The sequence below is a fragment of the Hyalella azteca genome, unplaced genomic scaffold (assembly GCF_000764305.2).
Source record: "Hyalella azteca isolate HAZT.00-mixed unplaced genomic scaffold, Hazt_2.0.2 contig7253, whole genome shotgun sequence".
Taxonomy (NCBI): Eukaryota; Metazoa; Arthropoda; class Malacostraca; order Amphipoda; family Hyalellidae; genus Hyalella; species Hyalella azteca.
In genome coordinates, this window is record NW_025937381.1 from 558138 (window position 1) to 578290 (window position 20153).

The window sequence follows — 20153 nt, forward strand, 5'->3', positions numbered from 1 at the left end:
GTCATTGATGTAGAATGAATTTCTAATTTTATTATCAAATATTTAAAAAATTTATTTTCAAGTTTTATATTTAAAATTAAAATAAATTAAATTTTTCAAAATTATTTATTTACTTTGTCTCCGACTTTACGCCTGCCAAGCGTGCCAAATTTTAGAACGATTGGACACCTAGAAGTGTGTTGAGTATCGATTATAAGATTTGTAGAAAACAAAATTATTTTTCAATTTTTTCAATAAAAGTTGTTCTTAATTTTTAAAATCATATATTCTACCAATTGATCCATGCATTGTCTCCAACTTTACGCAAGTGTGCAAAATTTCAGATCAATTGGAGAGGTAGAAGTGTGTTAAATATTCATTAGTAGATTTGTAGCAGACAGACAAACAAACAACAAGAAGTGAAGTTAAAGAGAAAATAATATACGTTAAAAAATTACTTTTTAAAGACAACACTTCCAAAAAATCCAGTGTCTCCAATCTTACAGATGTACAATGAATTTCTCATTTAATTTTCATATATTAAAAAATGAATTTTTAAATTTTTTTAATATATAATTTTTTTAATATATAATTTTTTCCAAAATTATTTATTCTATTAATTGATTCATGCATTGCCTCTGACTTCACACAAGTGTGCAAAATTTCAGATCAATTAGACAGGTAAAAGTGTGTCAAATATCAGTTATAAGATTTGTAGCTGACAAAATTATTTTTTACATTTTTTTAATATTGAGAAAATATTTTTTTTAATTTTTAAAATCATTTATTTTGACATTTGATTCATGCCTTGTCTCCAACTTTTCACAAGTGTGCAAAATTTCAGATCGATTAGAGAGGTAGAAGTATGTTAAATATCGATTATAAGATTTGTAGCAGACAAACAAACAAACAACAAGAAGTGGAGTTAAAGAGAAGTGTTGTAATAAAAAGTGTTGTAAAAAGTAAGCCTGCTCAATGATGATAAGATTTAAATTTATACCAATAACTGAAAAATACTTCGCAAGCTACACGGGGAGATCTAATGAAAAATCATTTTTGTTTCTGGTATTACGTGCAGGCGGATAGTTGAATAGATCCATGTCGACTGCAGAGACTAGGAAAAACAAGAACTGGTGTCTCGTTGCCACCTTGACGCTAACCCGGTCATATAAAAAACAGAGAAATTTATCTTTTTGACATTCAATAGCGTCACGTTCGTTCTCGTCATCATTTAAAATAGAAAAAAACGCATCCCTTATCATCCGACATGTGGATGAGAAATTTGATTATTTTTACAATAGAAAAAATGAAATTCTTAATTAGGGCACGTGCTTCAGGAAGAGATCGCTGAACCATCGGTTTGGAGAAATGTTAGATCGATGACCATAAAATTACAATAAGTTAAATCGTCGTTATAAAAGTTTAAGCAAAGCCCTTCAAACTTCTCCGAAAATAATAAAAATTATAATTTATCCTTATGTTGGGAAGTCTTTATAGTATCGTAGTTGCCTTGCAGACATTGTAAATGTTAAAAGTAGCTGTTCGAGGTCTTTTTACTTGAACATAATTAGCACCGAAAATTTTATTCTGATCGTAGATATTCGTAGATATATTTCCATACTGGCTATGAGCTTCAACAAAAGGAGGAGGAAAATTGAAATATTTTCCAATTCGGCTGATTTTGAAGTTCCAGCACAAAACACTTCATGTAATTTTAGCATTCCATTGAAATTGAAGCATCTTATCCTCCATACTTACAAAATTCTACAAATGAATCAACAATTCTTTATCGATGATATCTTGAAAGTCATACTATAATGGCGTGCTAGGTGAAGGTCGACTTCTACCCGGCACAAGATATATAAGAATGCTATGAACAATCCTAACTCATTGTGTTCATCATGCGTACATTGGTGAGTACAGCACAACAGTCACCTCGCTAATTAATATCAATTATTATTTCGTTCGTGAATCCTTACATAAAATAGTAATTGGATCTCTGTAGCAGAGATACAATTTAATCAAAATGACGCGACTCTGCAGTATAGTTTAATTTTCTAGAGAAATTCATGTAGACGAAACCTTTCTTAAGAATTAAGATGTAAAATACATAGTAAAGTATGTAAAGAAATACAAACAGCATTATTTATCGATGTAGGTTACTTTAAAATTCATACGCAAGACAATTAGAAGTGCAATTAAAGAGGCTTATATACTTATCCGAATAATTTATTTTGCCCAGACATGTAATAAAATTTACATCAAAAAAGGATAAATCAGAGTGATGTTTGCTGTTTAGAAACTTGGCAAAGTTTAAATGGACCAAGTGAGAATCATTCGCAATATTTGCCTTGATCAATTTATTGCCTTGTGCAATATATTTAAAAACAAGTGAATGACTATTATATATCTATGACACGGCAATTCTAATTGAAGATCAAATCCTCCGTCTCACCGTAAATTAGCATGAAAGAATGCTCAGCAAGCAAGTTATACGAGACAACAACGATACGAGGCTTGGCAGAGGCATACTTTGCTAAATACCAACGCCTTAAGCTTGTTCATTAACAAAGCTGAGCGAGTTTATGCCGTGGGGCGGGCAGAGCTGCTGCATGTTGCGCTACAACTTTACGCTGGGATGCGGTGAACAGCTGTGTTCTTTAATTTAAATACAACTTTTTACTCAACTCATGCTTATTATTATAGGTGTAATATAAGGAGCAACAAACAAAAATACAAAACACAAATAAATAGATCGGAATCATAGGCATGAGAAAGAAAGATAATTGTCATATTTTCAGTTTATTTTTTGTTGCTTGAATGTTAATTGATACGGTGTTAACTAATGAAATAATCACCAAATTAACATGATATCGTAATTAATTTGCCCTGGTGGACTTCCATAATATTTTATTTCAAACGCATGTCTTTGATGTTCCTCATTCGCCAATGTTAAAATTTTTAACAGAAAGTTCCTCCGCCAAGATTTAACCGATATTTTTAGTGAAGGCCTCTTAATTGGTATACTGTCACATTTATGTAAGTAAAATACATGTGCACTCCGCGTCAGTAGAGCCCTATTTGGAGATGCGTGTCCTGAGACATGTACGTGCTAAGCTGGCTGCTAAAATATGCAGAGATAAGAACTGAGGGGCCCCAGCCTGTGCTGCAGTAGTTATATATATGGCCTCGCTCCCAACTGTTGGTATCTCGGCCACTTTTTTGTCATGTGAGGCCAGCTTTGAAAGATGACATCTCCATATGCCGGATTGGTTAAACTGAGAAATTTACGGAAGGTTCAATGAAAAGTTTTTCAAAATTAACTCCATCACAAAAATACAATAAAAATTGACGAAGGAATTGACATCAACGGCTAAATGTTGTACTTCTTATTCGATTAACTAACTTTTATGAGCTCTGAACAATACTGAATAACTTCATTTGATTCCCTCTTATTCCAGATATTTTTGTGCATCGTGGCCCTGGCCGCAGCTCGGCCAGATAAAAGGCCAGAGGTTGACTCGGTAAGAATCCGTAAATTTTTCTCGTAAATTAATTCTACTAACAATAATTATAAGAAGAGCATTATTTTAATTATTACTAATATCCAAAAAATGCCCAAAGAATTAATGGTAATAGCAGGGGAATTACCGCAGTAGGTGAAACGAACGCCTAAAGTTTTCACGTGTGAAAGCCTATAAGATATCAGCAGGAGGGCTTAATACCAAACATCTGAACAAATATTTTAATCTAATTTTCATTATCCCCTAGCGCGCCGTCGTTGAATCAATTCAGGAGTTTCTTCCAGCCGTGACCAAGAACATCCAGGGGCGTGACCGAGCTGCGGGTGTGAACTACATTACCTCTGCCGTCGTCGACCTCGTCGCTAGGAACGCCCCTGAAGAACAGCGTGAACAGGTGCAGAACGCTGGAGATCTCACCGCCAGCATCCTCTACTCAGTCAACGAGCTCATCAAGTCCGCGAAGATACCCGATATTCCAACCGTTAAAATACCTAAAATCAATATCCCTGAGATCAGTATTCCAGAAATTCCAGAAATCAAAATTCCCGAAATTCCTGAGTTTAAATTTGATGGATCATTCGATGGCAATATCGAGATTCCCGCTATTGAGGTGCCGGCTATCGAAATTCCTGAGATTCCCGACGTGAAAATCCCCAAAGTTCAAATACCCGAGATCGATGTTTCAGATTTCAGTTAATTGATTAAAGAGCTGAACGGTTAAAAGCGCATCTATTTATTTATAACAGAGGAACATTTTGATGCCAGCACCCATGGCACTGTAATGCAAGTAATGACAAGTATACACAAGACTAACATTTCTTCCTGACATCACGTAGTGGGGGTACATGCCCTGTTATTTAATAGAACAGTAAATACTATCATGCCACTCCAGTCTGTGTTTAATATGTCCTATCTCCTTTTAATTTGTTAGACTAGTACCGCCAAAAATTACTAAAATAAACACTTGTCAAAAATTTTTTAGCAGCCCTTACTAGCACTTAGATTGAAATCGAATGCCCTGAGCCTATCAGAAAAGCAAAAACACATTAGAATAACATTTCATTTGTTTGAGTCATAAAAGAATCGATATTTATAACTATAGAAGTTATTTTCGTTGGAAAGAATTTAAAAATTAAGAAACCAAAGATCTGACGGTTTTCGGAAACGAGGTCGATGAGTGTTTTTCTGGCAAACAAGGAAACTCAAAGTACGGAAATTTCGCTTACTGAATTTTTGCAATACACATTGACGAAGTATGATGAATGGAATATTGAATGGATTTATAATTAAATTCCGCAAAGTTCTGCTGAATGCCGAGCAACTTTTTAGAGTATTAATTAATTAACAAAACATTAATCTAAAACATTCATCATCAAAACATTAATCTGAAATGTTTAAAAAATACGTGGGAGATGATTTTGCTCATAATACCTCATGAGTAGTTATTTCATAATTGCGTGGACACATTTTGGAGAAATAAAACTCATACTTGCAGGTTATAAAAGTTATGCTTTATTAGTATCTTGGAGCTTGGGCTTGGGGGGCTTGGGGTACAACGAAGTTAAACTCAGGAATCTTGATGTCAGAAAACTTGAAATTTTCTGGAACTTCGAACTTTGGGGCGACGTATTGAGGGACATCCACCTTTGGCACTTCGAAAGCAGAAGGAGGAAGCGACTTGAACCAGCTACCCACTCCGTCGAGGAAACCATCCGAGAGCTTGATGATGTTGGTCACGGACTCCTTCTGGTCGGCTGGGGTGCTGTCCAGGATGATGGTCGCGATGCGGTCACCGACGCCTGCAAGGCCGCCTATCGCACCGCCGGTCTCGAAGCCCGCGGCTGCGCTCGGCAGGTTGCTGAACGTATTCTGCAGGGCGCTCTGTTAGCAGACAAACAGGTAAGTTTTTTAAGAATTTCAAGAAGAATTGCTTATTAACGACGCATGGAAACATTTTTACCATCATGGCCAACATTTTACCATCATGAAACTGAATCGAACTTAATGACGGGATTTCCGATTTTATCTTCGGATTTCAATGCCGCAGCCAACTCCATAGCCGCAGATAAAGCTATGGAAAAATATATGTTCAGACGTGAAACGCCTAGTACCATATCGAACCTGGTGGAAGCCTATATTATTTCAAACTAACCTCAGTTTTGAGAACATCCGGTCGAAGGACCTGTTTTTAGATTAACTGTGAACAAGTAGCGAATAGTACAAGAATAGTCGACAGGTCACACCAAGCCTATGCTTTAGCGCCGACATTACTATGTTATAATATGTTATGATATGATATGATATGATATGATATGATATGATATGAAAAAAGAAAAAATTTAAATTAAAAATTTTCTCCTCGTGAAATCGCAAAAAACACGTTTTTCGTAATCGGATACAACACAACAATTAATTAGAAAATAAGAATGGATAAAAAATTCAAACACTTATCTATTTCCGATTAAGTACAACTCATAGCTTCATACAAATACGTATATCTTTTTCACAGGGTAACTTAAATGAGTTATTAATATTTTTAGAGAACTCTCAAGGCTGAACATGCGGTCACGTTCCCAAAGAGGAGTTTCTCTAACGTCTTGTCCTTCAAATTCTGCAAGGAAAAAATTTATACCTTTCGTTTCAGATTCAGGCAGTTTCACAAGTTAGAATTGCATGGAGCATTTCCAAATAAGTACGAAGAATAATACTTTTCATTTGTAGTCCGTCCAGCCACGTTATATGAAAATTAAATTTGAATGACCCAACAATACCTGCAGGCTAACAATGACTGATCAATATGCATTAGTTTGTCTTCCAGTTCAAAAAATTTTTGCTAAATTAATTTTCGTTTTATCCATCAGGCAAAAAGACTCAATTCAATTTACATTGCTATCAGTAGCGGCACTTCAGAGATAAGTTACCGATATACAGAACCTTATATGTTATTCCTATTATGTATTTGTAAATATTTACAAAGTTTAAATTAGAAGAAATTAACACTACGTTAGCGAAAAAGCAAGTTTGTTGTTAATAATTAGGTTTGACTGATCTGAGCTTAAATTTGTTTACAATATGAGCCAGGTCTTATCCGAGTGGACGAAGACTTCTGACATTTCCCTAACATTTCAAGTGGCATTAATCTGCTTCGGTAGCAACTTTTTTTAAGGAATGAACCTTGTACTTTCTGTGCTGTCAGTTTGAAGTTGCGAGTATGATAAGAATATTTTTTGAACAAGGTTCAGGGCTGTCACCAGGTGCTGAATTTGTGTCAAGTTTCTTTCTTGACTATTTCAATTCAGTGCTAAATAATAATTATATGATTCATTACTATTACTAAGCGAATATTGGAAAGCACATCGAATTTCAAATTGGGTTTACAAATTTTTTATCGTTAACCACCACCAATATCCAAAAGTGTAGGCCGAGCACACATCATTTTGAACAGAACTACAATGTTTACAGAAAATTCTGGGTGGCTTTTCGGGAAATGGTTTATAAGTACCGTGCTGGGCTACGATATTGCAGTCTGTGACCATTCCTATTTTCTCGAACCAACGAACACTGAGTCAATATCATCGTTAACCAAGAAAAGCTTCAATTTTTGGAACATGAAGTAAGTTAAAATCATGATTATATTCAATTGTGATTAACCCCAGACAAATTAGATCTTGCATGGTGTCACATAGAGTTTCAGTTTTTTTCATTGCAATTTGTCTGTTTTTTTAATTGTGCTCGGCAAAATTACTCGTGAATTAATGAGTAGTTTTGGTATGAACGGTATGAATTAATTGCTATCGGTGTTCACGCATGGACCCAATTGACGCGAAAACGTCGTTACCAAAGTTGGTTTTTCGTCTCACACTCACCGTGTCGAAGTTAGAGGGGAAGGATGAGAGCTGCCCAGGTCGCGCACTGGCGCCCGCCACGAGACACGCGAAGATAACCTGTATGATCAAACAAATAAAACGAAAACATCACAACTGATTAAATTGTTAGGAGAGATGATTAGTGATCAAAAATACCAATACAGTGGTCCTAACGAGAAATATAGATAAGTTCAAACGAGACTGTAGCAGAGGATATTCTTCTAAATACTATTTTCCTTGCCACTTACGGCAAGACAGTCCTGATAAAACAAGAAAACTCATAATATTTATCAAATTTCCGACTGGAATTCGGATATGTATTACTTTAATCAATAGAAAAATATTAGGTAAAATTATTTTCAACTCCAATTTCCTCTAAAAGTACTCCAGAAATGAGACTATTGGTATCCTCACCAGAGCATTCATAGCTGCAGGACTCATCGAAGGACACAAATAACTGAAGGTTAGGATCCTCAGCCGTCTTTTATATCGAAACAACACTCGGCGGTCCGCCCAGTCGAACCGATGACCAGGACTCCTGCAGCGGCCGCCCTATACCGAACTGGTCCGCAAATCTGCATTTTGGTCCTTTTGGAAGATAAAAAAAGCCCTCGTTTTTTTGCGGTGCACACATATACACGCGAATTTTTTCGGCGAGTCATTGGCACGTAATAACAGTTCAACGCTAGTAAATACCTTCAACAGCCCGTAAATACTTCTATCGTAAATAACTTTTTTGAGACAGTGGCTCTATTACACTTTCGCATGTTGTTTAAATATTTTCATCGAACATTTTCGGGAACATTTCTGAACAAATTTATTTCACCCATAATTTATTGTGAATTTGAAGCACCATCAAGTTTCCTGCAATGAAAGCTGTTTAGAATGTCGTTTATGTGCTTGGTGTGAGCCACCGCTGCGCCATGAATGCTCATATGATTAATGAATTTTTTTAGTAATGGGAGGTGAATATAGCAATTTATATATTAACTTTGGCTCAGAATATACGGGCCAAAATTAACTGTACCGGCTGCATTAAAAACTCAAAATATCTGTCTAACTCATTTAATTACCTAAGTTTTCATTAGAAATCTCGATTTGATAATAGTGTGGATCAGTCAAATACTTTAGTGAGATTAGCAGTGGCAAAAACAACTCTAGTCGTGGCTTGGTTAGGCCGGTGCAGCTGAACGCAGAATTGAGTTTACGTCAGAGTGCCAAGTTTGGGCGTTGCCGGCCTTGGAAGCTCATTCTACTGCATCACGTAGGCTGGGCTGTTTTTTTTTTACGAATCTATGTTGAATAGATTTTTGTATCACGTGCCAATATCCGAAATTTACTGAAATTGTTAATTGGTTGTACATGGCTTAAGGAAAGTTATGCCTATTATTAAAATTAAATATTTTTGGTGGTAGCATGGCATCGGAAATTTCAGTGCAACATTAAAGAAAAAAAAGTGTTCCGGGTGCAGTTACATCATACGTTAAAACTCAGCGCCCGTTTGTTCTTTGTTGTAACATTTTTATCTTACGACGATATTAATCACTCATTTGCAGCCGTAATATGTACGTGACTCAGACGTTTGAATCCACGGATAAGAACTGTTAATCTGCTCTCCAGCTACAGAACTGGTCGAGGGTATAGAATAGAATAGAATAGAAGTGTCGGCGTTGAAGAAATAGGCCCATGACCTGTTGCCGATTCTTGAACTTTTCATGACTTGATTCACAAGGGATCCGGCTTTTGGAACCCAATCTTTCCATAGCTGACAATTGATTGAGATAGCTGCTGGACTTATTGCCTGGTCCGTAATTTGCTAGGCATTTTAAGACTGAACATATGCTCCTGCATAGCTTGGTCTAGTCTGTTTTAGAAGATGTTCATACTCGGAGCGTCAACGATGCTATCAGGTGACTCGAAGCGAGAAGAAGTATAGACTGACAAACGATGCATACGCTACTATATAGCTGTTTAAAGAGATTATTTAGCTTGCTACGTATACGTAAAAAAGCTGCGAAAGTTCATGACTATAATAATTGAGGAGTCTCATTACAATATCGTTGGATTTCATGACGGTTTTGAGCTCCATATGTGCAGACAAAGACCATTACACTTCTAGTCTCTCATGTGTTCATTACCATAGGATCCTGCATATCTCCTCTCAACTGCACATCTCCTCTTCTCTGCATATCTCCTCCAAGGTAAGGCGGGCATGTGTCTGGAAGTTTCATAATTAACTCCAATGCTGCTGTAAATCAACTCATGTGAGTAGATGACCCGTATGAGTGCTATCCACTATGTTACGTAACCAACGACTCAAGTTATTATCAACTGGTAAGGTTTTTTTGGGGCATCGGCCTGAACGAGATTCGTCCAGTTTGTCTGTCAGTGTCTAAAAATTACAAGTCATGTCACTTTATGGAGAGCCGGGCTTGCGATGAAGCAACGATAGATGTTTTTACAAATTCTGATTTAATCGGATTTTTTATAGAAGATTTTTGAACTCTCGTGAAACTGGTTTCGATAAGTTTATCTTAAGTAACGAAAAAACCTGTAGAATTTTATGCGATGTTGAACGTGAGAATTGCACTAGCAGATGTGAATTTATTTTATGCATGGAACGCATTCACGAATTTGCATGTGGAAACTTGATTCCGAGAAGCTATTTAAATGATAATTTCGGAAGAAATTTCCTGAAAGGAACTCAAGTGTGATCAAATTAGCTAGCTCTATAGTTGACTTGATGGCCTTGGAGTTGACGAAATCCAAGGCTAAACAAAATGATTTTAAAGAGAGTGTTGGCTACATGTGAATTTTGTAGCTTTATTAGAATGGTGTGCATAAACAAAGGGTAATGAACAATAAATATTAAAACGAGGTGTTTTATTTGTCCCAAATTTTTGTATATTATTTATTTTAGCTAAGCTGCGAGGTTGTCATTGAATAGGCGATTGTGACTTGATATTCTTAAGAAACAGACTACCAAGGTTTTATAGACATGTTCTTCAAGTGCCTCAATTCATATCAATGTTCATATGTAAATCATAATTTCGCTAATTTTTCTGCAGTAAAGAAAATTGCAAGGCTTAAGTTTATCGTTCCACTGGAAATCGGCAAATTTTCTAATAATATTCAATAATTCACTTTACAGAAAATCTTCAGGTGTTTCAAAAAATTAGATGTTCGTTGTGAGGTATTTTTGCATCTTTATTTCATTTAGTAATTAGAACTGATAAGAAATTAAAACCGGTTGTGGCCACTTGAAGGGCTCGATGAAGCTTGAGGTTTGTCAGTGGTCACCCCTGGAATTTGAATGGGAGGAAGCCCAGGGATTAGAATGGGGGGAATCGCAGGAATTTGAATAGGTGGGATCTGGGGGATGTTGATTGGTGGGATTGCTGTTGAATTTGCTGGAAGATCTGCTATGAATTTGTCCACAGCGTCCAGGATCGAGACTATCAGCCCCTGGGAGTTCTGAATCTCCTGACGGCGGTCGGGAGGCGAGGCTTGGAGAGCCGCGTCGAAGGCGAGGGAGTTGATCTTCTTGATGCCTTCGAAAGGTCGGTCGGACTGCAAGGTCTGCGTCACCGAGCTGATTTCTTTGAAGACATTCTGCACAGCTTCCTGTGAGAAGAAATCACGATTGTAGTCGTATTTTCGTGAAAAATCTTCCATCAAATGAAAGTCACAAATTTTTATCAATGCTTTATTTTCACGATTTTCATATGGGAATACGATCATTATGTTGAATAATTAACAGAAGGTACGTAAGTTGTTTCTCCATAAAAAGTCTGTAGAATATTTACGGTTTAAATCTAAAACATTTATCGGAGAAGTTTGAAATATTTTTTTTTCAATGATATATTGCAAGAAAGTAAAGCATGTAAACTGTATTAATTTCCAAAATAAACAATAAGTACGATTTCTTGCATTAAAGTAAACTGTGAGATTGTAGATCAAAAAATAATGAAAATTCACGCTTGCGCGTATTATTCTTGCAATTTATCAATTTCAATTCGCCTTAAATGACATTATCCAAGTCCAGTTTACCTTCATAATCAATAAACAAACTATTAATTTGCTTTTTGAACTCACTGAATTTAAAGCTTGGCGAATAATCTCAGAAGTTTGGTCCTGCCCTTGCTGAGGAAATGCGGCCACCGCCGCTACGACGCACAGCAGAAATATCTGAAATAAGAAAAAGCCTTATGGTTGCAAAAAATAATGTAATTTCGCAAAATATAATAATTTTGAACGTCGTTCTATACAGTTTAGAAATGAAAAAGAACAATATAAATTGCATCGCAACGAATGATTGCGCATTATACAGGAACAGTTAATGGTATATCAACCATTACCAGCGAGTGAGGCATATAATAACTTTAATAAATAATTAAAAACATTAGTTAACCATATAGTCCGATCATCCCTTGTACAACTTGTCGCTGAGATGGCCCTCCGATAGTTAGGATCAACCGCAATATTGAATTTACTGCATAAATGATCTAAACAATATTTCATTGCCCTCACTTTTTGGCCATTACTGGAAATTTTGTTCTTTACCCTTAATAAGCATCGCGTTATATAAAACAGTCAAGTCATTATAATTATTTTATTACTACAGTAACTTTCACCAAAAACTTTAGTATTAAATCATGAATATATACACTGCCAATTTTTTCGTTAGTAAACATCTACTTCAATTTCGGTTTATTTTGACAATTGAATCTAAAGTCGAATTTGAAAGTCATGACAGCATATTAATTAAAATTATGATAATACGATTTTCACGAAGACAACAGTCATCTCCATGGCCTTCATGAGCTGAAAAAAATTTATTGAATAACTTTTGTTTTCAAGGACAAATCTTAAGACCAAGAATAAGTCTTACCTGAGACTTCATTTCTGAGTAACTGCCTGAAGGACATCATACCAGTTCCTTTATATAGGCACGCCGCTAAAGCCAGTGTCTGTTTACGTCTAATCTAGCAAAATAGGGTTGAGCGATAAACAACTTTTTTGGAAATTATCATCCGACTAAAATATTTTTTACCTGCTAATTGATTACCATTCGAAGGATTTTCCGAACAAACGATATCTAGAGTTGCCGCAAAGACATTAAAAATAGTGATACCGTGAATTTTAGCATTTAATGTTTACTTTTGTAGTGGTAGTTAAGATTATTGAGGTGATGCGGCCGAATAAATATTTAATAATAAAGTTAATATCAATATACAAAATATTTCGCAAATAAGTAGATGTTAAGAGGTTCTTCTAGCCTCAAATTTAAGTTAACCGTCGCGTGAGTCCCTGCCCCACCCCTCCCCCACCTAGGGAGACGGGAGGATTTCACAGTCGCGTGAGTCTCTGTGGGTCTGTAGGTTATTATATTGCAGTCTATTATCATCTTAAGATATTATTTGGTGAGTGAGAGATTTATTTCATCTCTATTATGTTTTACGTCTTTCAATAGTTATTTCAATGCATATGGAGATTATATTATTATTCAATAATGTCACGAGAACCTGGTACGGCGGGGGTTAAGCCCGTGCACGAAGAACAGGTCATGACGTTGAGAGTTCGTGGTTGTTTGTTGAACCTTGCAACATTAGTGGAAGAAAGTTGCCGACATACTAAGCTGTTATAAAATACGTCTTGTTTGAGCTAAAACAAGGAGAGAACAGTTCTAGCCAATATTTGAGCTAAAACAGGGAGAAAACAGTTTTAGCCAATATTTGAGCGAAAACAGGGAAAAAATAGTTCTAGCCAATATTAGTCACTGATAAATAACCCTGACTTTAGAAGCCAGGCGGTTAAACTTCATTATGCAAAAAGCATCAATGCCAGGAGTAAACTGAATGCAGAAAATCAAACAATTAAGACTGATTCTATAAAATATTGGGCAAACATGAACACTTCGTTGTGGACCCGCGTAATCATAATCAATGAACAATACACTGATTGCAAATATAACCTTTGTTTCTTATTCAGTTAACCTTTGATATTTCGCGTGCAATTATGACATCTTCCAAGCGTTCCAGTAATAGAGACAAGTAGATGCCTCCATTGCAACAAGCCTTTCTTGAGAACATACGCTCAACCATGCTTATTAAAAATGCTAGACAAATTTGAGTCGATGAAGAACTGCTAATACGCAGTTTGTGAACATCAAGAATTCGACAAGAACCCTTGTCTCTCATATAGCAGCTTTTTACTTCGACAGAAATTGTTATCAATAAGGTTATATATTATTCTCTTAAATCGTCTTCGAATTATTGATTTTGCGATGCTAGCTTCATTGTGAGACTATGAAATTCTCTCAACCAAATCTGAAGGACACGAGTGGCCATTGTGGGCCATCGTGCAAGATATATTTTTCAAGAATACATGCAAGAAATCAAAGCAACTCTGCTATCTATTACGATAAATTAGACAAAGAATACATCATTATGTCAATATTTCCTTTGATGGTAGAAGGTAGATTCGCTGGACACAAGTCCTGTCATGATATTTTCAAAGAGCGAATCGGTGTCAAAAAATTTTCCATGATTATAAATGTTCATGATTGATCGTTGGTCCTGAAGAGAGGCTATGGTGGGACTTTCTTATCTCTACTGCTGGAAAATTCTTGCACTGTTCATAATTTCAGTAAAGAATATCAAAGGATAACTTAGATTCATTCATCCGTTGTTGTTGGAAGACATTCACATTTGGCAGGGACTCGCGCGCCGTTTAACTTGCGCATGAGGTTCGAAAAACTTCTTGGCATCAACGACTTATTTTGATTGCCATATTTTGTTCATAGATTTCTATTTGATTAGTAAATATTTATTTAGGAGAATCGCCTCTATAATCTACGTTTCATATAAAAAAATAATCATTATATTAAAAATTACGTCATATATGTTTTTCAATTTTCAATTACATTGCAATGACAATGGCTCTAGGAATTACTTGTTCGGAAAATTCGTTGGGCCTGTTATCTCTGTACACTTTATGGCAATGAATATTAGGGTTACATAACATAGATTTCAGCTTAAAAATTTCACACTTACATCAAATTCATTTAACCCTATTACTACGATTTCTTAAGCATAAGAATTGTATGCTGTACTGGAATAAAATGATATGCAGATGTGTGATAGTGAATGCTTATTTGATTTGCGTTAATGGGGGTTTTAAAGATTGCTATGCGTAAGTTCAAACGAAGGAACCACTTCAATGGAGGACAAAAAAGACTGCGTATAGTTAGGTCAAAAGTGCGAGATGAAGAAAGAGAAATTGCTTCTTACCTCCAGTTAAGGTTAAAGTTTTTCAGGCATTCGAAGCTAATGCATTGATGGAGCTGTCAGTCAAACGATACGGATTGATTGATGTGAGCCACTGTTTTTATTGTGAGCCACAGATGAACGTTGATCGATTGTCCTATTTTAAAAGTTATAAATAAATGCAAATAGTTGAGTCAATTGAATGTGGAGCCAAAATTATCGTACTTAATTCATTCGAGACTTCTGCAATTACTCAAAATAATTTCTGTTGATTTTATCTCCTTGCCCAAGAATTCACAACAGAGTTTCAGATCCTGTTTCAGCATTAAGAGGTAGGGATCGGCTTGTCCACGTCAGATTACTGTCATAGTCAAGGCCAAGCGCTGTTCTCGAAACTTTCTTGTATTTGTCATCCTGATTATATACGGAAGGATAATTTAGTTTGCCTAGAATTTTTAATTCTATCAAAAATTACGAAAGGTCTTCAAATAAAACTAGGTTGATTAGGTGATAATTATTGTGAATTTATAAAAAGAAATGATTATCATACCTATTTATTAGGAACATAATAAGATTAACACCAGCCCAAGAATTAGCCAAAATTTTATCATTAACAGCTGTTAAAATGCTGAACCCTGTTGATTTTCAGTTCTAAATTTTTTTCGATCGAATTTTTCTGTCGGTATTTGTGGTAAAAATTAACGTCTACAGCTGCTATTGTGGGCGCTGCTCTATAATGGTGAGCATTTCAACGTAAAAAGCGGTCGAGGCAACGAGCCTGCGGTTTTATATTGTGCGTGGTTTGATAGCGTCCAGTTACGACAAGGTACACTGTAGTTAGGCCATATTCTCACACAATAATTATTACATGCACTGTTCTACCTCAATAGTGATACCTATCATTTGTAGAAAACATGTGAACTCTAGCTTGGATGCCACACACTTTTCCTTTACAGTATATGCTTTTAGTCGGGAAAATTGAATGGTTTATATGATGGATGCTGTTTCGATTTTGCTGAAATGCTTGTCTAGATTGGTAACCAATCGTCGAAAGGTTCTTGTAAGCATTCAAACCAATCGTGAGCGCTCTATGAAAGTTCGATGTAAATGTGTGCTTTATTCCTTTGTCTACTGTAATGAATTCTCTGTTTAAAAACTGTGTTCTCTGGCTCAAGCCTTTATGTGAAGATCTTTTGAAGAATGCAGCTGCGTTATGAGCTGATAATGCAGTGCATTATAGGTCAGCTGGCACCAATTAAATTTTAGTAGCGACAAGTGGAACTTTGTGTCGCTTGGAAATTTTTTATATCAAACTCCAGAAAAACCGCTTGCTAACCCAAGCAGGGCCATGAAGTAGATTTTGAAAATATTTATGACAATATGAAAGCCGAGATGATAAGAAGATGGAATTGATTTAAATATAAGGGAAAGATATTATAAGTCTGAATGATTTTTATTATTTAATTGCTATTGTGACTTAGAATTGGCGAATTAATCTATTCGGAATCGCGTTTGCGAGAATAATGCTTACATGACCAGATAATGGGAATATGCTGCGGATACCGACCAAAGGTTTTGAAATTGAAGATCTTAAAATATTTTTCGTAAAGGGTGGAGCTAAATCTCACTTAACTATATAGCGAGTACCATCCCATGTATTGTACTGCCAGAGATTATTTTCGAAGGGAATTTTTGATATGAATTATTAATATTGAAGTTCTGGATGCTGCATAAAAAGTGAAATTTCACCCAGGAAATAACAACTATTCAACATCGACGGGAGAAATAGAAATGAATATAACTGCTGAAAAAGCAACAAGCTTTCATATACAAGATATTAAATTTATAAAATAACTCAGAAAATAAACACATTTACGCCCGGAACTGCATCCTATCGAATAATGCTACAGTTATTCATTTATCACTCTCTACTGTATGTGAGACGTGAAACAAGTACCGACTACCCAGAATAATATGTGAATGCACTATAACAGTTTCATATATGAGGCTATAACTTGCGTACTGAACATTGACGTCTGCAAGGATGGCAAACGTGTTCTAGAGAGCCCTGAAGAGAAAACTTGTACACAGCTTAAAATTTCTCGCAAGATCCAAAAGATATATAAGAAAATATATAAAAATAAAATTAATAAAAGAGTATTGTGTCACTACAATAATGCGGTACTTGAATAATCAGGACTTGATTGAGTCATTATGGGATGCGAATACATCAAATTTCACTTCAGTTAATATAGAGCGAAATTAAAATTTACTGCTGCGACTTTGAAAAAATTATTAGGAAAAATTGAGGGTATGTTGGTATTTTTTATTAGTACAGCATAACTATCTATGATGGCTCAATGTGTTGTTTATGTTTCACGTCAACATCTGGCACTGCCTCATTGCGTCATACTCATCACTGAGCACAATCACAATGAAGTACAATAATGTATTTTTTATAAATATTATGGCTAATGTCGTTGAAATTTTTTTCTTAAATTATGGCCTTGATTAAGAAGTATAAAAACCCAAGTAAGTGTGAACAATAAAGTTAAATTCATTGTTGCAAAAATATCTTAATATTTACATAATATTGTAATACATCTCTCTATGAAACTTCATTTTGCTTAATGAGTATTTTAAAGATTAAGATATTTATTGTATACTTATTGACTTGTTGATTTTATTGTTTCAATGCGTAAAAAAACATGAATATAAGCGAGATCATTTGTCCCTTCAAGCTATACATTTATGCTGGGGACTGTTCTCTATCGAATAATATTAGGCTAATAATATTAGGCTAATTCTAACATCAGCCTTTACTGGATGTGGGGCTAACATTGTGAAGTATTTTTTCGCTGCTGATAGCGCGACGAGTTCCACTATAATTTGGGTTACTTAAGATAGCAGACAAGGAAAAACTTGCAGCACTCAATCTAATGAGCCAATTATTTTTTGGATCGCTTCATGCGAGTCTCATTTGCTGCTTAGGTTGCAATGAAAAAAGTAATATTTTCTTTATTACATATAACACAACTTTTATTAGCGGACGATGTTTGTGACGATGTAAGGTTTTAGATGTGAAAAGAGGAAGGTCCATTAACATGAATTAATGTTGCAGATGTGACGGTTGGAAGGACCATTAACTTGACTTGAAGTTGAAGATGTAAAGTGGAAGGACCATTAACATGTCTTGAAGTTGCAGATATGATGGGCCGGTGCAGGATCATTAACATGGATTAACATTGCAGATGTAATGGGTGGAAGGACGTTTAGGAAGCTCACAAACATAGATTTGGAAATGAGGTGTCTGTATCACATCTTCGTGAAACGATTGTCGTCTCACTAGCTAATAATTAATTACACGGATTGGTTACCATGCTATTTGTGATATAATTTTAGAAATAACAGCTCATAAATGTTCAGCGATGAAGAAATTAGAGCGTACTTGTTTTTTCTGCGTTCACAAGCCCTGGGGTGTAAAATGACTCGGTGTCCTTGCCAGGATCTCAAGTGTTGCACGCTCGTCGTATTGATGATAAACAGCGTACGTGATGGACGTGTCCTTGTAGACTTGCTAATTTATGAGTGCGCGAGCGAGATGAATGCTCAAATCTCTGTCTGTGAATTAAAAAGATTTACAGACTTTGTTTAGCTAAATTATACACGAGATGAAATCAAAACTTTGTTTAAATTGAAAATGGTGGCCACTCTGTGTTGATTGCACTTTAATTTTATGTTGCGTATAAAATGTTCGTCAGTATATACCACAACGGTTGAGCTAGCATTTACTCAACTTTTAGGTGAACAAATAAAAGACGGGGATATATCTGGCCGCGAAAAAAGTAATTTTTAAAATAGTCCGATAATTCGAATAGATTGTAGCTCACATGGTTCATTTTAAAAAGATTCTTTATATTACATATCTTCCAAATACAATTAACAACATGACTTTCCATGAAGCTTTCCGGTTTCTTTAGAGCCCTACAAAGTAGTATCAACGAATTGAATTCCGTGTAATTTTTTCCTTACTGTGCGGGCGCCAGGGGCCCCTCCTTGACAACAGCGTCTGTAAATCCCCAACCTGAATGCCTTACGCAACAGGAACCAGTTCCTGCAGCAGACTGGTTCTTGCAGCATACTGAGATAATCGCCTGTAACCGACTCCCAATATGGATTTGGGTGCAGATAAAATGTTTGAGAGGGCAGGACTTGATAACAACAAGTTTATATATAATGCAGAAATATTGAAGAAACTTGAGTGATAATAATACGGCCATCAGACAAGCCTGTAGATTATATTATATTATTCCATTTGCTGCAAATGGCAGTCAACGAACCAACTTTTCTTCATTTGAATGAACTTGAGTTAAGCAAGTGCATCTCTAATTTATATATGCATTTTTACTCGTGAATTGGGCACTAATACCTACCCAGGCTATTATAGTATCTCTGGTTTAATATCGTCTCTAAAGTATACTATCTAGTTCCACGATATTCATCTGTCATTTGCGCAATTATAGCAGATACCTATGACTCAAACTGTGCCACAGTTGTTTAAGTATATAAAAATAGGTGAGAATCATTCATCTTCTATTTCAATTTCCAGTGCATCGCTGTTCGACGACAGTTATATGTTTGCTTCAGAGGAAGAATCCATCAAAATGTTCTCAACAAATTACGAATAATTTCACCTTTTCTACAAATCGTTCTCGAAGTACAATATTTAAGCTTCAACTTCTATATATTAGTAAATTTAGGCTGTAAAGAAAAAAATATGAATGCAGTGGGATTTAGTAACATTTGCAAAAAATTACTCTAATAACGAGACCTCTGCTGCTTGTAACGATCTGTGGTTTAGTATATTTTGATTTCATCAACATTCCATTAAGTTGACCGTGATAGTTGCTACACGTTAACCGCAATTATATTCTGGGTAGCCAAACCATGCAGCCAAATGGATGATCTGCTTTAAAGAACAAGGCTTCGTCGGGCCAGCCAGGCCTGGTGTCCGAGCGCCTGATCTGCCAACTGTCCACCCCAAGAGTGAGCAAGTTTTTGCGAAGCCTGAGACTAGAACTGCATGCTTGGTTAATTTTAGCGCAGAACGCATCCTAATTATGGGCTTTAAGAGGTTTTATTATAAGTCTAATTTTTGCTAATAAACCTGGTATCCGGTAAGTGTATTATCCATGAGATTATCCATAAAAATATAGTCGACCTACGAGCTACAAAACGCAGAAGGTAGCTTAATTTATTTGATTATAAAGTGAATTTCATATGATGAATATCAATACTTTCTTTCTCAGCATAGTAGTCTCAATAATGTTGAAAATGTAACGTAAGATCAAAAGTTAGATATCGTCATATCTTGCTCATTAGATTTTTTACATGGTACGCAGAGCTGGGCAGCGCTACTTTGAAATGTAGCGCCGCTACCGCTACCGCTACATGCTCTAAATGTAGCGGGCGCTACCGCTACCGCTACATCCACTAGATTGTAGCGAGCGCTACCG

The 20153-nt window shown here is 35.7% G+C and overlaps 3 protein-coding genes across 3 annotated transcripts; 1 reads left to right on the top strand and 2 right to left on the bottom strand.

The window, feature by feature from the left end:
* Window positions 1-1833: 1833 nt before the first annotated feature.
* Window positions 1834-4394, top strand: LOC108664294 (protein PELPK1). Its single transcript, XM_018150861.1, has 3 exons — window positions 1834-1892; window positions 3441-3503; window positions 3751-4394. Exons 1-3 carry the CDS (start codon window positions 1881-1883, stop codon window positions 4198-4200), a joined length of 525 nt encoding a protein of 174 aa, XP_018006350.1. The 5' UTR covers window positions 1834-1880; the 3' UTR covers window positions 4201-4394.
* A 598-nt stretch (window positions 4395-4992) lies between these two features.
* LOC108664296 lies at window positions 4993-7870 on the bottom strand. Its single transcript, XM_018150862.2, has 3 exons — window positions 7784-7870; window positions 7370-7447; window positions 4993-5384 (listed from the first exon to the last, which is right to left on the bottom strand). Exons 1-3 carry the CDS (start codon window positions 7808-7810, stop codon window positions 5019-5021), a joined length of 471 nt encoding a protein of 156 aa, XP_018006351.1. The 5' UTR covers window positions 7811-7870; the 3' UTR covers window positions 4993-5018.
* A 2358-nt stretch (window positions 7871-10228) lies between these two features.
* LOC108664303 lies at window positions 10229-12310 on the bottom strand. Its single transcript, XM_018150872.2, has 3 exons — window positions 12261-12310; window positions 11465-11557; window positions 10229-10993 (listed from the first exon to the last, which is right to left on the bottom strand). The coding sequence occupies exons 1-3, from the start codon at window positions 12270-12272 to the stop codon at window positions 10610-10612; spliced, it is 489 nt and encodes a 162-aa protein (XP_018006361.1). The 5' UTR covers window positions 12273-12310; the 3' UTR covers window positions 10229-10609.
* Window positions 12311-20153: the final 7843 nt, after the last annotated feature.